Below are 14699 nucleotides of genomic sequence, written 5' to 3'. Positions count from 1 at the left end.
TTTTTTAAACATTCAATTCAATTTTTAATAATAAATTCTCTTAATTATTAATTACGTTTTTCATAATTCAATAATACAATCATCAATTTTTTTTAATTATTTATTACTTTTTTAAAAAAAATTCATAATTCAACTTCGTAATTATTACAAATTAATTAAAATTAAAATTTAATTCAACTGTAAAAATTAGGCCCTGAATCTCCCGAAAAAGACAAAGAGTGGGCCCACTTTCAGTCCCACCGGAGCGGACCGCCTCGTCGAAGTCGAAAGGCACGGCCATCTTTATTTATTTTTCAAAAAAAGAAAAAAAGAAAAAAGGAGAGATGATTGAGTTGAGTTGAGCCAATGAATCTGATGAACGCGTTTCGCATTTCCATGGAAGCTAATCTTCATTTCAGAGCTGCCCCCATCTTCCTGTTCTTCTTGTCGGTGTTGGCCGTCGACCATTCGTTGGAGGCCGTTTCTGCTTCGAGTTCGAGGTTCATAATACATTCCCCCGGTTCCGGCACCGTGAAGGTTCCGGTGGTTCTCTACTACGAGACCCTTTGCCCCTACTGCGCCAATTTCATCGTCAATGGCCTCAGCAAGGTCTTCGACAACGGACTCACTTCCATCATCGATCTCAAGCTCGTCCCTTATGGCAACGCCAAGATTGGCGCTAACGACACCATCTCTTGCCAGGTCAACTTCGCCCCCCTCCTCTCTCTCTCTCGTCAAGATTGTGGAATCGTTTGGGAAAACAGTTTCTTTGATGAATTTCAAGCTGGCGAGTTACAATTGTTAGAGCTATGGTGGGAACTGTTAAATTGATGGAAATCTGGTTTTATCCCGTCCTCCCTCCACCATCGCTATCGCTATTGGTGGCTAATTGCGGCAGGGAAGGGAAGGGAACACCTGGAACGTTGTTTCTCATATCACGTTGCGCTTCGTCTGAATGCCGATCCATTAGCTTTCGCTTCCCCCCCGCCATTTGCTCTCTGCTCTGCTACTGTGAGAAAGATCAGAGCCAGAGCCAGAGCAGAGCCTCACGTCACGGGTCTCAACTTCGGCTGCTTAACAGACGTTATTAAAACACAACTCTCCCACTCTTTTTCTTGCTTAAGCATCGGTCCTCGCTGTTCAACTATGGCTCCTGGTCCTCGACCTTACCCCATGACCCTCGTTTTGGTCTTCTACTACTTGCTCTCCTTCTTCTCTTCCTCTTCCTCTGCTTCTCGAATCAGCTTGCCATCTGAATCCGAGAAAGTCTCTTTGAGCTTATACTACGAGGCCCTCTGCCCCGTAAAGCGCCAGCTTTGTTGTCAATGGGCTGGCTAAGCTCTTCTGAAGTGGCCTCATCAACATCGTACACCTTAACCTTGTCCCTTGGGGGAATGCCAAACTCAGCAGAGGCAACACCACCTTCGCTTGCCAGGTCCTATGCTATGGATCTTTTTGATAACTCAATACCCTGAAATTGGACACACAGATAGCACTTGTGGTTGTGGGAGAATTTACTTAGTGCCTTTGTTGTAGGTAGAGATATATATATATACTGGGCTTCTTCTTGTTTTAGCATCTCTTGCTTGAGTTTCTGTTTTGTAAGCTTATAAAGTTTGACCTTGGTTTGCAGCATGGCCCGTCGGAGTGCTTGCTCAACACCATCGAAGCCTGTGTTATCGATGCTTGGCCTACAGTGGTAATACTCCTTGACCTTGTTCAGTTTAATATTAAATTATGCTACATATTATTTCCTCGCTGGGTGTGTTTTCCTTCCAATTGCCGCTCATGATATCGTCTGGCTTTGCAGTGTTTTGGGTGCGTGCAGCTTCTTTATTTCATTTCCTCTCCACTTTAATATTTTCTAGCATGCTTCTAGACTAAGATGGTCAGTTTAATCTGGACATATTACAGTGAAGCTTAGCTGCGCACTCATCGTTTCCTCATAACTCTTTGCTTCTTCCTGCAGAGCGACCACTTCCCTTTGATCTATTGCATAGAGAAGATGGTGCATACACATGAATTCACACAGTGGGAGTCCTGCTTCAGTGAATTGGGTTTGGATTCAAAACCTGTTTATGATTGCTATACCAGCGGACGAGGGACGAAGGTTAGTTTCTCCATTGATAGTTTTTTTTTTTATTCCATGGGCTTCAATAATGGTTGTTTTTTTATGAAAATATGGAAGCTTGATTTGTTTATTAACTTCTGTCGACGATTCTGTGAGATCTTTAATGTCATGGTATATCACCAGACTAAGAAATAGACTAATATTGAAATGCTAAACGTAGCCATTTATTTTCTGGCGTTGTAACTTCTCTGACACGCTGAATGGCAAAGTGGCCCCCGTGGCAATGGGCAGTTCTCGAACTTCTTAAGATGCTGTCGTAAAAAAAAAAAAAATCCCTGCTTTCACATTCCATTTTAATTTGATTCTCTATTTTAAGTTAGATTTGCTCCTTTTATGCGCAGCTTGAACTGCAATATGCTGCCGAAACTAATGCACTCCAACCACCTCATCAATATGTTCCATGGGTTGTAGTGAATGGAAAACCACTTTACGAAGTAAGTCACAATTTCCTGTCTCCGGCGTCAAGATATCTATTACTGACACTGTCGAACAGTTTAATTCCTTTATGCGACAGGAAATTTGTATGCTGATCTTGGAAAATTATCTCTGTTTGCAGGACTATGAAAACTTTGAGAGCTACATATGTGAGGCTTATAGCGGCACTAGTGCGCCCAAAGCCTGCAGTGAACTTTCCCATGATGCCATCAAATCGACGATCTCAGTAAAGAAGCATCAAGTCTGCTACAAGGACAACTCCGCATTCATTTCCCGAATGAGAGAGGCTGCTGCATCGGTGATGCGTTGGATCAATGTGGTTGGTTAAGGGGCATTTTCCGTAGCCATGAGAATAATAATCTTCTTCTTCTTCTTCTTCTTCTTCTTCTTCTTCTTCTTCTTTTTTGGGTTGCGCAAGTACTTTTAAGGGAAGCTCTCTGTTCTGCTGTCAACAAGCTTGTTAATTGTTGTATCTTCCAATGTTGATCATGTGACAGTGTTCCTGTATTACCTTTCTATAGCGGGACTCTCCCATAATGGACCTGACCTGAGGAGAGGTGTCTTCTCTTTTCCTACCGTATCATGTCACCCGTGTTCTTTCCAATCTAAAGCAGAGTGGCGATCCAATTGAAGCGTGTGAATTGTGAGGCCTATCGAGAACTCCATGATAAATGTTTTATTCAAGCCAATATCTTTGCAGTATTTGGCTCAACTCAACCGTGCCATGTCAAAGCACACAACCCCTGAGCCCGAGCTCAAAACAGTTCTCAAACTAAACCAAACTCGGTCCGTTGTTTACTGTGGAAGCAGTTTGTTCTTGAGGTCTACAGAGAAAAGAAACTACCCAAAGAATATAATTACAAAGTTTGTCAGTACTTTGACTGCTTGAGTTTGCGAAATGCTAATTTAAGTCGACCAACAGTCGAGAATGTTACTGAACTATTGGATGGGACTAATCAGTCATAGGAGGCAACGGAGAGTGCCACCCGAAGATCATTCGAGGTCCCACAAATATACATTCGATACGTCTCTATCTCTTCTTCCCGATAATCTCTTGGAGTCCGGGCTGCATAGTGATTGCCACTTGACCTGTCTCGCTTGGAAAACATGACTTCCCGTACAGTCGGCTCATGGCCATTGAGAAGATTGCCCATGCTCAGGACTTTCCTCCATGATTGATTAGCGCTAGGAGGAGTGAACATGTTCGATATCACCTGCCGCTCATGACTCCTTAATTGTAGCTTCATGTCAAATTCCTATGGCAAATACAAAAAATAAGTGGATGCATGTGAGTGAATCCGTGAAAGTATGTATATCTCTCTCACTGCATTCTCCTAGTGCTGAGGATGAATTAATTACACGCACCATTTCATCATCTTCTCCCGTACGGCTGGTCCCCATTTTCTTGGAGTGAAATTTATAGTAGTCAATGAAAATAGTTTCAGCTAGAGATGGTGCTTGCAGGAATTTCCGATGAAGAGAAGCTGCAACAGTCATTAACTTCTCAACACGTCCGAAAATGACGATCAAACGCCTTAGGTCCTCAATTGTCTCACTGCCAGCAGAGACGAGATTCGCTGTGAAACACAGAGAGCTGTAAGTAGATGTTATATCAACTGATCCCGGAGAGACACAGGACAGGGCAGGGTGTATACCTTGCAAACGCCTCAAGGTAGATGCCATTGTAAGGTAGAGTTGATCCATTCTCGTTTCCATTGGCTTCAATCTTCCATAGTTGGTCTGATTTATGGTGTCAGCTGCTGCTCTAAAAGATGTGCAGACCATTTGTTCAAGCAACTGATGCGGCCTTATTGTTTCCAAGTAATGGAGGATCTTTACCAGTCAAGTGCCCCGAAGAGGAGAATGATAAATCAGCCATTGGGTAAATAGCACATCAATAGCAAAAGCGTTTCGAATCTGAATATGACTCAGAAACATAAATGGAGCATAATATAAAATTTCTATGTAGATAATTTTACCTTTTCTCCTTCTCTGTTTGGATCCAGCAGAGGCTTCTGCTCAGATACTGGTAGAGAAGGCGCATCATTCCAAATCTTTCGCCACATGTTTCCATGCTCAGACATTCTCTGTGACAGCCGCCCTCGCGGAGGCCAGGCAACTTTTGGGCCAACAGATGGAAGACCTGAAGATGATCCAACTTCCTTGGGCTCGTCGCTTTCCCAATCTCCAGGCGAATGCCACCGTATGAAATCTTCAAAGACAGCATCTGGATTTGCTGCTTTGAATGCAGACATGTCTGCTCATGTATGCAATTTAAGAAACCATTAATTACTTTGAAATATGCGGACGTGCAAGACATGTTTCATGGCTCACGATCTCACAAGAAACTGAAACCGATGAAAGCTAGTTACCTGAATATAGGACCTCTTTTTCTAGCTGAGCTGAAAAATTCTGCAACAAAGTCAGTGGAGAAGTATCCACCATCATTCGAGAAACAAAGAATCGATGATATATCTTGTCCATTACTATCTTTGTGGGGGATGATACTCCAACATTTATACAACTGAATGTATAACTATATAAACTGTCACAACTTCCTGCACTGTTGATTGCCAACTACTTAAACATGATGATCCTGACTCCTAAGCTGGGTAGTATTGCGTGCACCATCTAGTATACTTGAAATAGTCCAAAAGATGGCACATCAATAAACCATTTCTGCATAAGTAACATGCGCAATAAAGGTCTTCACTCAATACTCACGAATGAATCTCCAAGAGCATGAACTGCACGAAGCCGTTCTTCATGCATATCTTCTGTCATAAGCAGCGCTTCCTGTAATGAAAACCAAGAATGCTGCCTTTAGGTATTAAATTTGCAAAGACTTGTCAAAAGAAAACCAAGCAGATGACCCAAAACCTGTGTGTAAGGTGCATGCAGGCTTTGACGCAACTTCAGAAGCATCACTGATCCCACTTCACCAGCAGAGCCTCTTCTAACGACATCTGAAGATTTGGGACCAGCTGACGATGAAACATCCTTTGCCTCAATTTTCGGTGGACTTCTTTCATGATCATGCAAATTACTTCGTGTTGACGAGCTATACATAAACAAGACGCTTATGTAAAGGATAGCAAGGATAGAATACTACCAACTGGAAGCCAAAAAATCACATTATGAAGAGAGAGAATAGGATGTAATAGAGCAGTCATATGCCTTGTTTAGTTGTAAGACAGACAAAAACATTTTTTTTGAACCCATCAGCCTTATCATAGAACAGTCTTTGCAAAAGGCCAGCACAGACCTTAAACAAGTAACATCAGAAAGCTGACAGTACACCATGCTTTGCTACAAGCAGCAGCAACTAACCAGAATGAGAACCCAAGTGTCTTGATTTCAAATTTCCACCTGTGCATTCAAGGTACTATTACATTTTTAAATTTTGAAAATGTGCTTCATCTAACGACGATGCTATGCTCATTCGAGAAATAAATTGCCTCCCTGAACACTCTTCAAGAAGTCAAGTAGGCATCTGTGCGTTGCTCAGCAAAATTTTCAATTCTCTTTTTATACTATGCTGGTACTTATGAAGAAACTAATAATGGAACTATCCGATGAGTCACACAAAAAAAAAAGACGGATAGCACTTCACCTTTCACAATTATTGTCAGAGTTATCAACAGGTTGCCACACGTTGGAGGATTCCACTGTAAACTGATCATCTTCCTGCTTGTTTCCATCAATTTTCCAAGAGAACCCATAAGGTAAACGCGAATATATAGATGAAAAGGGAGCCAAAAGGGAGGGGGGAAGAGAATGAATTAGACCTTCATTACCTCCATATGGGCAGAAGCAGTATCTGCACTGCTAATACAATCTAGAAATTCTTCACTGGCTTGTTGCTTCTTATCAATGCATATAGCAAGCTGAATAAAAAGGCAGCAAAACCAAACATTTTTCCTCCATACTGACAAAGAAATCCTACTTAACATGATATCCAGACAATATTGATAACTAGCTGGCCACTTTAAATTCTCACAAAAACCAGAAGCATTTGATGTAATCATTCAAAGTAGAAAGTGAAAAATCAAAAACTGAGGGGCGTCGAATTTTTTCAGCGAGCAACATCACCAGAAAGAAATACTCAAGGAGAAGAAATATGATACATTGATTTACAAAGTATGGAAGGAATTAAGGAAGGACCCACTAAGAAAGATAGAAACTTAACAGTGTTAGCTCACATAAACCACTTAAAAGTGTTCGTTGTCAAAATCACAGCACCAAGACAAAAGAAGATCTCCAATTAGTCAGGCATTGGTAATAAGAAAGCCTCAAATTAACAAAATGCCTGCTGATGAGAAATTCGAACATGAACATATTGTACTCAACAGACAGTCATACAATTCAGACGCTTAGAAGTTGACAAGCCTAAAATTTTTTAAGCCCATTTGGAGGAGGGATGGGCAGTATTAGCACATTGCTTTTTTTTTTTTTTTTGATGAATAAAATGGTGGGCAGCAGTGATGACAACATTATCGTCCCTATTACGTAATGTTCAGGCTCTTGTGTTCAATCGCAAACATATCAGATGAACTAAACAGCCAACGTAAGTACCGTCAGCATAGCACCACCAGAGGCCTAACACAGTTAACAAAAGCCGAAGATGACCCCAGACCCAAGCCAAAGAGCCCACCCCAGCATATGTCCCCGGGGGATTCGAACTCGAGACCTGGGGTCTCCAAACTACATGGGAGTGAGCTTGGAACCGATATACCATCACCCCTAATGGTATTAGCATAGTGCTTTTGCCTTCTCCAACTAGGACACCTTTCAATGTTAAATTCAAGTTTTTCACCTATGATAATAATCTTTAAGGAAATGAAGGGAAAAAGAAAAAGAAAAGGAAGTGAACTGATGAATATTTGTCAAATGACTTGTCTTATCAAATAGGTACCAGTAAATTACCATCTGTAATTTCTGATTAATTAAACATGTGGACAAGTCTATTGAACCACTGTCAGGCATTCGAGGCAGAGGCTGGGACTCCTCCCAGCACCAACGGACTTCCCTGACGAATTCTATCCAGAGCAAAGCAATAGCTATTCACATGCAGAGAGACATATCCATCAGAAAGATTAAGAAAATTGTTACTCAGAATTCTTAGAATCCCGAAACTCAAGAACATTATCAGAAATAGTCTTCTATTGATAGATATGGTGTACCCAAAAAGAACTATAGCTCTCTTCTTCCTTTGGATAAAAATAAGAACCATAACTTGTATATCTACTTTGAACAAATTAAAACCATAACTATTCTGCATACGTACCACGGATGTTACAATTGCCAATCCAGAGCACATTTAAACAGAACTCTGTGAAAAGAGATCCAAGGGGTGCGCCTTTAATAATTCGAGAGTTCTTGTTCTCGGCCTTGCCAAGATCAGGAAGTTTAACTCCTGATAATACAATGACAACAATCATAATTAGTAAATTTCATTGATTAGGAAGAAAGACGCTCCAAATTGGAGAGGCAAATATCATTATGTATCACTTTATTTATTTATTATATGATGATGATATAGGAAAAGTTCATAGGTTACAACTTTGCTACTTCTCCTCAATTAGTAAAATTTTCTTTTATCAGCCTACCTAAATTATTCTCACTCTCTTTACTTCCCTAATTTAAAATCTTGGCCATCGATGTTCTCCATGGGTACCGGCGACCTCGTTGGAGAGGTCGGGTCGCCGATTGGCGGCCTCTACCCTCGAATCGACTGGGGATTCCGACTCGGAGCCCCTGGTCGATTCTTGGGGTCGGCGGCCCCGATCCTCCTTCTCTTTCGATTTTCTTTCTAGGACTAAAATGAGAAAAAAATGAAAGTTGGGGATAGGAATGATAAAAGGAAAAGGATTTAAAACCAAAATATTTAAAAGGCTAAAGATTGAGGACTAAAAATGAAAAAAAAAATCTAACGTCATAACCCCCTATAGCTAACTAAGTACGTGGGCTAATTGTCTCTAACAAAAACACAAGGTGCAATTTGTCCTGATCCCAAGGGTGTACTTTTCCCTATATCCAACTCATTTCATCCAAAAATATAACTGATGCAACAGCTTCAACTAAGATGAAGATAAATAACGAAAATACCTTCCTGGAAAAGTTCTTTAAGCACACGATCAACCACTGTTGGTGGAGGAATGACCATGGAGGACTTCAAAGCATCAGTACTAGACTTTTCTACTGTCAAAAATAAGAACTGGTGGTAAGTTTAGTCTATTTCCTATGAAACCATTTCAAAACAAGCAAGACCATATTACAAAATCATGTTGCAACAAAAGATAAGAATAATATGTCACACACACCTGACACAAAATCTTCCAAAAATTGAGCCTCAAAAGACATATCTAATGCATCAACCAGAAGACACAATTGTGAGGCGAATCCAATGTTGCTCCCCCTGTAACCATCATATTGAGAAGCAATTTAGACCAATATCCATGGATGTCATGAATCTTAATAAAGTCAAAAGTGTCTATTTGCACGTGCTTAAACTGAAAAAGTTCAAGAAAGCAGTGAGTAGATCAGCTGCAGCGTATATTGAAGCCATAATAGTAAATTCGAAAATTCATCTTTTAAGCTATATAAAGTCTATTGCTGAAAGAGATCTTTGTAAGACTGAAATTTTCTTCTAGCGGAATTGTTTCAGTGCAAAATAGACAACGAAGGAAGGTATAGCAGGGACTTCAAGTGAGCCTAAGAACTATCTGATGCACTAGAACCAAAGAAACCCCTTTTGAGTAAGCATAGCTCTTTCCAATGAAATCTTCAGAAAACCTCTGCTGTAAATGACTAGATTGAACTATAATGTCGTTCTAGGAAAACATAACAAAGGACAAACATCTCATATAAATTTGAGTATAAAAAACGGTAGCAAGAAAAGCACCACTCGCCAAAGTATGCACTAAAGTATTTATTATGTAGTAGTCAAGCAAAAGAGAAAATTCAAAACATTGTCGTAACTGGCAGAAAGGTTTCTCACACTGTCCTTGATACTCTAGGAGATATTATCCAATTTTCGGCATCGTGAGGCGAGGCATTCTCCAATTCTGCCATTTCTAGAGAGCTCTCAACAATTGCCTCGGTCCATATGGCAATCAATTCAAACCCTGTAAATATTTGGCTCAAGTATGATAAAATGCTTTGCTTTAAACGAAGATTACTATTGAAACTTAAAGAAAAACTTCGAAACTAAATGCTACAGAGTTAAGTGAGATTCAAACAGTCCTATATGCCAACCATCAATTTATAAAATGCCAAAACGTCGCAATTTTCATTTCTTCATTGTTTTCTAGTCCTCCAGACACAATCCTAAAAACAGAACATGGCATTACAGGGGTAGTCCACTTGCATGAGCTCTTAGAAGAACTGATGACATATAGATTCCAGCTTCATTATATTTGCATCAAAAAGTACCTTCTTCGACTGAGAACCTTAAATTTTGGAAAATGGGTGGAGCGAGTATCACTTCTATCATCCCAGAAAGAAAGACAGGACTTAAAAAGCAGTACTTAACAAAATTTGCACTTGCATAGGCACTTTGAAGAGCTTCAGCTGCACAGCTGGCCTTTTACTAGCTGAAACAGAATATATTTGATCTAATAAGCCAGCTGGCTACTCATGAGAAAACGAATACACATGGACAGTCTCTGTCTATATATCCTTCAAAACAGAAATATGAAAGTTCCCAAGAGATCAGCATATTTAAGTTTCTTTTTACAGAAGTAGCATTTATAGCAGAAAGAAACCTAGGATTCATTTATTGTCTTCTGCCTACAAGGTTTGCAACCAGCGTCCTAGTCCAAGGAGAGACCACAAAATTTACGGTTAACAATAAGATACAGGGTTAAAAGCAGGGAAATACCTTTAACTGGGTCTTCTGCTGAATACCACTCACTCCAAGGGCAATCATCATCCCATTGTGATCTGGTATGGTTTTCAGCTAGAGGACTTTCCACAGATTCTGAAACTTCATCCTCAATTTGTTGAGTAGAATCATCATCATCATGCGCCAGGGTTTCATAGGTAAGTTTCAGCTTAAAACGGACTTGAAAAGCATGCGCAGAGGGGTCCATCGTGCTGTAGGCCTTCAACATAAGGCTAATCATTAGTGGACTGCCATGTCGAAATCAATGCATATCTGATGAGAAAACTATTTAATACAGACTTAAAGGCATGGCAGAAATCAGAAGAACAGTTTCAGCAGATAACATGTCGTGATCCAATCAACAAGAAAGAAGATTAACATGTTGTAACTTGAAACTAAAGATCATGACCCAAAATGGGACCATTGCATCACAAACTGTGTGGTAGATGCTCACAAATTTAGAGACAAAAAGCTCATATAGTCCTTCCAAATGCATGAGCTTCACCGGAACCTGGCTACTGATATGATCTGCTTCAAATCTTCGAGTGAAAACTGTCCCCATATTTTGAATGCCAATATATGCCTTCCTAGAAGGATCATGGACTGGAACGAATGCGGGCCACATGCTGCATGGGTAGCAGAAGAAAGCAGTCACAAATTTGTCTTAAGCATCTTAACTAAAGAGAAATACACTGAATTCAATAAGATGGCATGCATTTACCGAGCAAATTCCAACAAAAGCAATTAAAGCAAATATGAATTTTATTAATTTCTTCCGTATTGGGAAAACAATCAATCAATTGCGACACTTGTTAGATCACAGAACTATCAACTTTCAGCCGCACCTGGAACAATTTGATAGAGCAATTGCAACAGCACTTAATAGCTTGCTAGACTCCGGGGTATCCAGAATCACACCACTAGCACTTTGGGGAGCAATGACCTTATGATGCACGGAAAACAATGAACAGTAAGAGTAAGCAAAGGACATCAGTAATTTTCGGGGCAATACGTGTGGGAGAATTGTACCAGAAAATCTTTTACGCCAAAACAAAGCTGCACATCATGCAGAGTATCATTCCAGTCAGCCATTTTGCCTGTGCCAACCACGCTGTAGAGAGATTAATATTTAAAAACGTGTCTCTGCACACTATTTTCAGAAATAAATCTTTAGTCGCCAATTACCATTGTTGTTGGTCTCAAAAAAGTACTCCGTGATATAGCTTTTCATTGCGTACTTCAGCTCAGACTTGACTTTGTACAAATTTTTGGATGAACCTAAGCCAATGGCACCCTTTTCCTGGCAGACCAAGACAGGGTATGCAATAAATTGAGAATGAACAAACAACGGTAATGCTCAAGAAGAAAAGATTGCATGTAATACAGAGTACTGCTTGCTATGCAGGAAAGGAATCCTTCAAAACAGTTTTCAAACTCAACGCGGGGAAATCCAATTTATATATGAACCACAGTTATCAAAAACTAATAACGGGACAGAAAGGTACGCGAGCAAATGAAATCAGCACTGAAGAGACAACAAGAGATCCCGCTTTCATTCAAAACGGACATACCAAGAGATTCTTGGGACCATCAGCCATCCACTGACGACAAACTGCCTCTATGTCTGATATAAATCTGGAAGAGGATATTGAAAAGCATAACATTAGAGATTCTCGAAGGGGAAGCCAAACACGGAGCATCTTTGCCCTGAAACTGAAGTACCTCTCCCATGAAGAAGCAAGAGTGAAATCGTTGAACCGCTCGAGCTGCAAAAAGCAAAGCAGCAAAAGAGTCAGCTCATCCCAATGTGCATAACGTTCCAAACTACTTTCACCCATCGGATCCATATGTAGCAGCTGCTGTTGTTGTTTCCCCTCTTTGAATTCCAAATGTGTTCAGCTTTGATGAGACAAATCCAGATGCATGAGCACAAAACGTTCATAACAGATGTTGGATGTGCAAACACCAGCTCGCAAAAGAAATCTACCAAGTGGAACTTTACTTCCTCAACCCAGAGAGCAGAACGAATCAGGAAGCAACTCAATCTAAATTGAATTTGGGTAATATGCAATTGAGAAAGATTAAAAGACAAAAATGGAGAAGGAAGGGGTTTGGTAACTGAAGGCCATACTTCTTCGTCTTCAAGAGCTTCATCGCCTACGACGGACTTCATCTTGCTGGTCGATGCCATGAGATGTCTATGAAAGATCGAGTCGAAGTTGGCTGATAAATCGTCCAAATCAAATGGTAAGATCAGAAACTCCTCCACTGAAGTGTATCTATCTATTCTATCAGCTCACCGATTCAAATCCTTGATCTGCTGTCTGTTCCTCAGCTCTGCCTGCGCTCATCTCCGACTCCGAGCATAAACGGCCATGTTTGGATTCGAAGTTAAAATAACTTTAACTTTAACTCTACGCTGCACAACAAAACACATATTTGAAAAGTTAAACTGGTGAATTCTCATATCTTATTCAACACACACAATCTCATTATACACAATTATCTACTACATCCATTTATTTTATTTAAAATCAAACTGGTAGACCCACAAACCCTTATCTTCTTCCTCAGTTAAAGTTAAAGTTAAATTTCCGAATCCAAACGGCCCGTGTAATTCATTTTCACCTTTGGATGTAATTTCTGGCTCAATAAGGGTGTGTTTGTTTTATGAATAAAGTTTAACTCAACTCAACTCAACTCCAATTATCTTCAATTTAACATCACAATCATTACTTTTTTTTATTTTTAAATATTTTTAACTATTCAATTCAATTTTTAATATTAAATTCTCTCAACTATTCATTACTTTTTCACAATTCAACAACACAATCATCACTTAATCATTATTTTCTCTCAATTATTTATTACTTTTTCACACTTTTTCTCATAATTCAACAATACAATCATTACAATTCAATTAAAACCAAAACTCAACTCAACTCAACTCTCAATCCAAACGCACTCTAAAATTGTATTTTAAGTTTTGGTCCCTCGTGTCGTGTTTATATTTATAATATCTTTTCAATTTCGCCCTATTATTTTCTTTTTAAAACATACATCAGATAGTCGATGCAGTCCTCCATTCCATCCTACTAGTTTTTTCTCTTATATTTTAGACTCATGATTTTAGTTGGCCACAGAGAAAGGGTAAAATAGAAAAAAAAATTGTTGAAAATTGCGATAGTTTTTGGTGTAAGATTGATTTTAAATTTGACCCCCTTAATTTCAATTAATGATAAAATTAAGAGTTGGTTTGGGATTGCTGTCACTTATATATAATAATAATAAAATATAATTGTTGAACAATAATTTCAGAATGAATAAGAGTTCGTTTAGGACTGTCGTAAGAGGTTTTATAATCATTTTTTTTATTTTAAGCAAATTTAGTGTTCGGTGAGAATTCTTGAAATCATGATTTGGTTGAAATTGCGGTTATAAACTTGATTTTCTCGAACATGTGAATAAGTGCTTATGAATCTCCTTCTGCTTATTATGTTTCAATTCTTAATAATTGTCTTTTTCTACTTGCAACAGTTTTAAATTAGTTTCCTCAAAACACTTTAACTTATTTTAAAATCAACACTTATTTTTCAGCAATTTTGTTTTATTGCTTCTCCATAAGCAACAACACTCCCAAACTAAGCCTAAAAAATGTAGATAATAATTTGAAACTATGGAAATTAAAATTAATATTTAAAATAGAGAATAACTAGAAACAATTTTTATATATACCGAATAACTTACTAGAGAAAATCACATTTTTAATGGCTAAGATCAACCAAATTATGCTTTTAAAATAATTTTACCAAACACTGCTTCTACATAAATATCAGCAAAAAAATCGCTTCAACCACTAAGATATTCCCAAATGAAGCCTATATCATCGATTGAGACTTCGTTTCACAGTGCAATGGCGATTGAAAATGTGCTTATTTTATTGAGTTTTCAGCAGAAACAGTGTTTGGTGAATTCTTTCAAAATTATGATTTGGCTAATTTCAATGGTTGGAAGCTAATTTCAACGGTTGGAAACGTTATTTTCTCTAGCAAATTGATAGGTACTTATAAAAACTGTTTCAACTTATTCTCCATTTTAAGTTTTAATTTTAATTTCAACAATTTTAAATTGTTACCTCCCATACACTTTTGTTTACTCTAAAATTAACACTTATTTTTCAACAATTATAAGTCATCACTTTTATTTCAGCAACAACACTTTTATTATAGTTCGTTTGGGAGTGTAGTGTGAGGTTTCATAATCACTTTT

At 38.8% G+C, this 14699-nt stretch overlaps 2 protein-coding genes across 5 annotated transcripts; one reads left to right on the top strand and one right to left on the bottom strand.

Annotated features, from left to right (window-relative positions):
* Positions 1 to 292: 292 nt before the first annotated feature.
* Positions 293 to 3128, top strand: LOC116201331 (gamma-interferon-responsive lysosomal thiol protein). Its single transcript, XM_031532538.1, has 5 exons — positions 293 to 681; positions 1613 to 1678; positions 1949 to 2089; positions 2452 to 2544; positions 2667 to 3128. The coding sequence occupies exons 1-5, from the start codon at positions 346 to 348 to the stop codon at positions 2871 to 2873; spliced, it is 843 nt and encodes a 280-aa protein (XP_031388398.1). The 5' UTR covers positions 293 to 345; the 3' UTR covers positions 2874 to 3128.
* A 234-nt stretch (positions 3129 to 3362) lies between these two features.
* Positions 3363 to 12870, bottom strand: LOC116201328 (rab3 GTPase-activating protein catalytic subunit). Of its 4 annotated transcripts, none has more exons than XM_031532532.1 (23): positions 12731 to 12870; positions 12562 to 12653; positions 12153 to 12196; positions 12002 to 12065; positions 11616 to 11730; positions 11460 to 11527; positions 11276 to 11373; positions 10885 to 11056; positions 10428 to 10650; positions 9546 to 9672; positions 8869 to 8963; positions 8654 to 8746; positions 7833 to 7961; positions 7472 to 7605; positions 6343 to 6432; positions 6159 to 6232; positions 5426 to 5606; positions 5270 to 5341; positions 4918 to 4957; positions 4525 to 4802; positions 4201 to 4378; positions 3911 to 4122; positions 3363 to 3801 (listed from the first exon to the last, which is right to left on the bottom strand). In XM_031532532.1, the coding sequence occupies exons 2-23, from the start codon at positions 12619 to 12621 to the stop codon at positions 3502 to 3504; spliced, it is 2847 nt and encodes a 948-aa protein (XP_031388392.1). In that variant the 5' UTR covers positions 12622 to 12653; positions 12731 to 12870; the 3' UTR covers positions 3363 to 3501. The 4 variants fall into 4 exon arrangements, with proteins under 4 accessions (XP_031388392.1, XP_031388393.1, XP_031388394.1 ...); XM_031532533.1 differs by having other exon boundaries at positions 12562 to 12628; positions 12731 to 12773; XM_031532534.1 differs by having other exon boundaries at positions 8654 to 8743; positions 12562 to 12778.
* Between the last annotated feature and the right edge of the window lie 1829 nt (positions 12871 to 14699).

The sequence above is a fragment of the Punica granatum genome, chromosome 3 (genome assembly GCF_007655135.1).
Source record: "Punica granatum isolate Tunisia-2019 chromosome 3, ASM765513v2, whole genome shotgun sequence".
Taxonomy (NCBI): Eukaryota; Viridiplantae; Streptophyta; class Magnoliopsida; order Myrtales; family Lythraceae; genus Punica; species Punica granatum.
This window is presented reverse-complemented; position numbering and strand designations above follow the sequence as displayed.

Bases quoted from the DNA above. Each gene is read 5' to 3' on its own strand.
- LOC116201331 (XM_031532538.1), top strand. From the start codon at position 346: ATGAATCTGATGAACGCGTTTCGCATTTCCATGGAAGCTAATCTTCAT. The intron at 682-1,612 runs GTCAACTTCGCC...CTTGGTTTGCAG, and splicing joins ACGACACCATCTCTTGCCAG to CATGGCCCGTCGGAGTGCTT. The intron at 2,090-2,451 runs GTTAGTTTCTCC...TTTTATGCGCAG, and splicing joins CCAGCGGACGAGGGACGAAG to CTTGAACTGCAATATGCTGC.
- LOC116201328 (XM_031532532.1), bottom strand. From the start codon at position 12,621: ATGGCATCGACCAGCAAGATGAAGTCCGTCGTAGGCGATGAAGCTCTT. The intron at 11,731-12,001 runs GTATGTCCGTTT...TTGGTCTGCCAG, and splicing joins ATGGTCCCAAGAATCTCTTG to GAAAAGGGTGCCATTGGCTT. The intron at 4,123-4,200 runs GTATACACCCTG...TGTGTTTCACAG, and splicing joins TACCTTGAGGCGTTTGCAAG to CGAATCTCGTCTCTGCTGGC.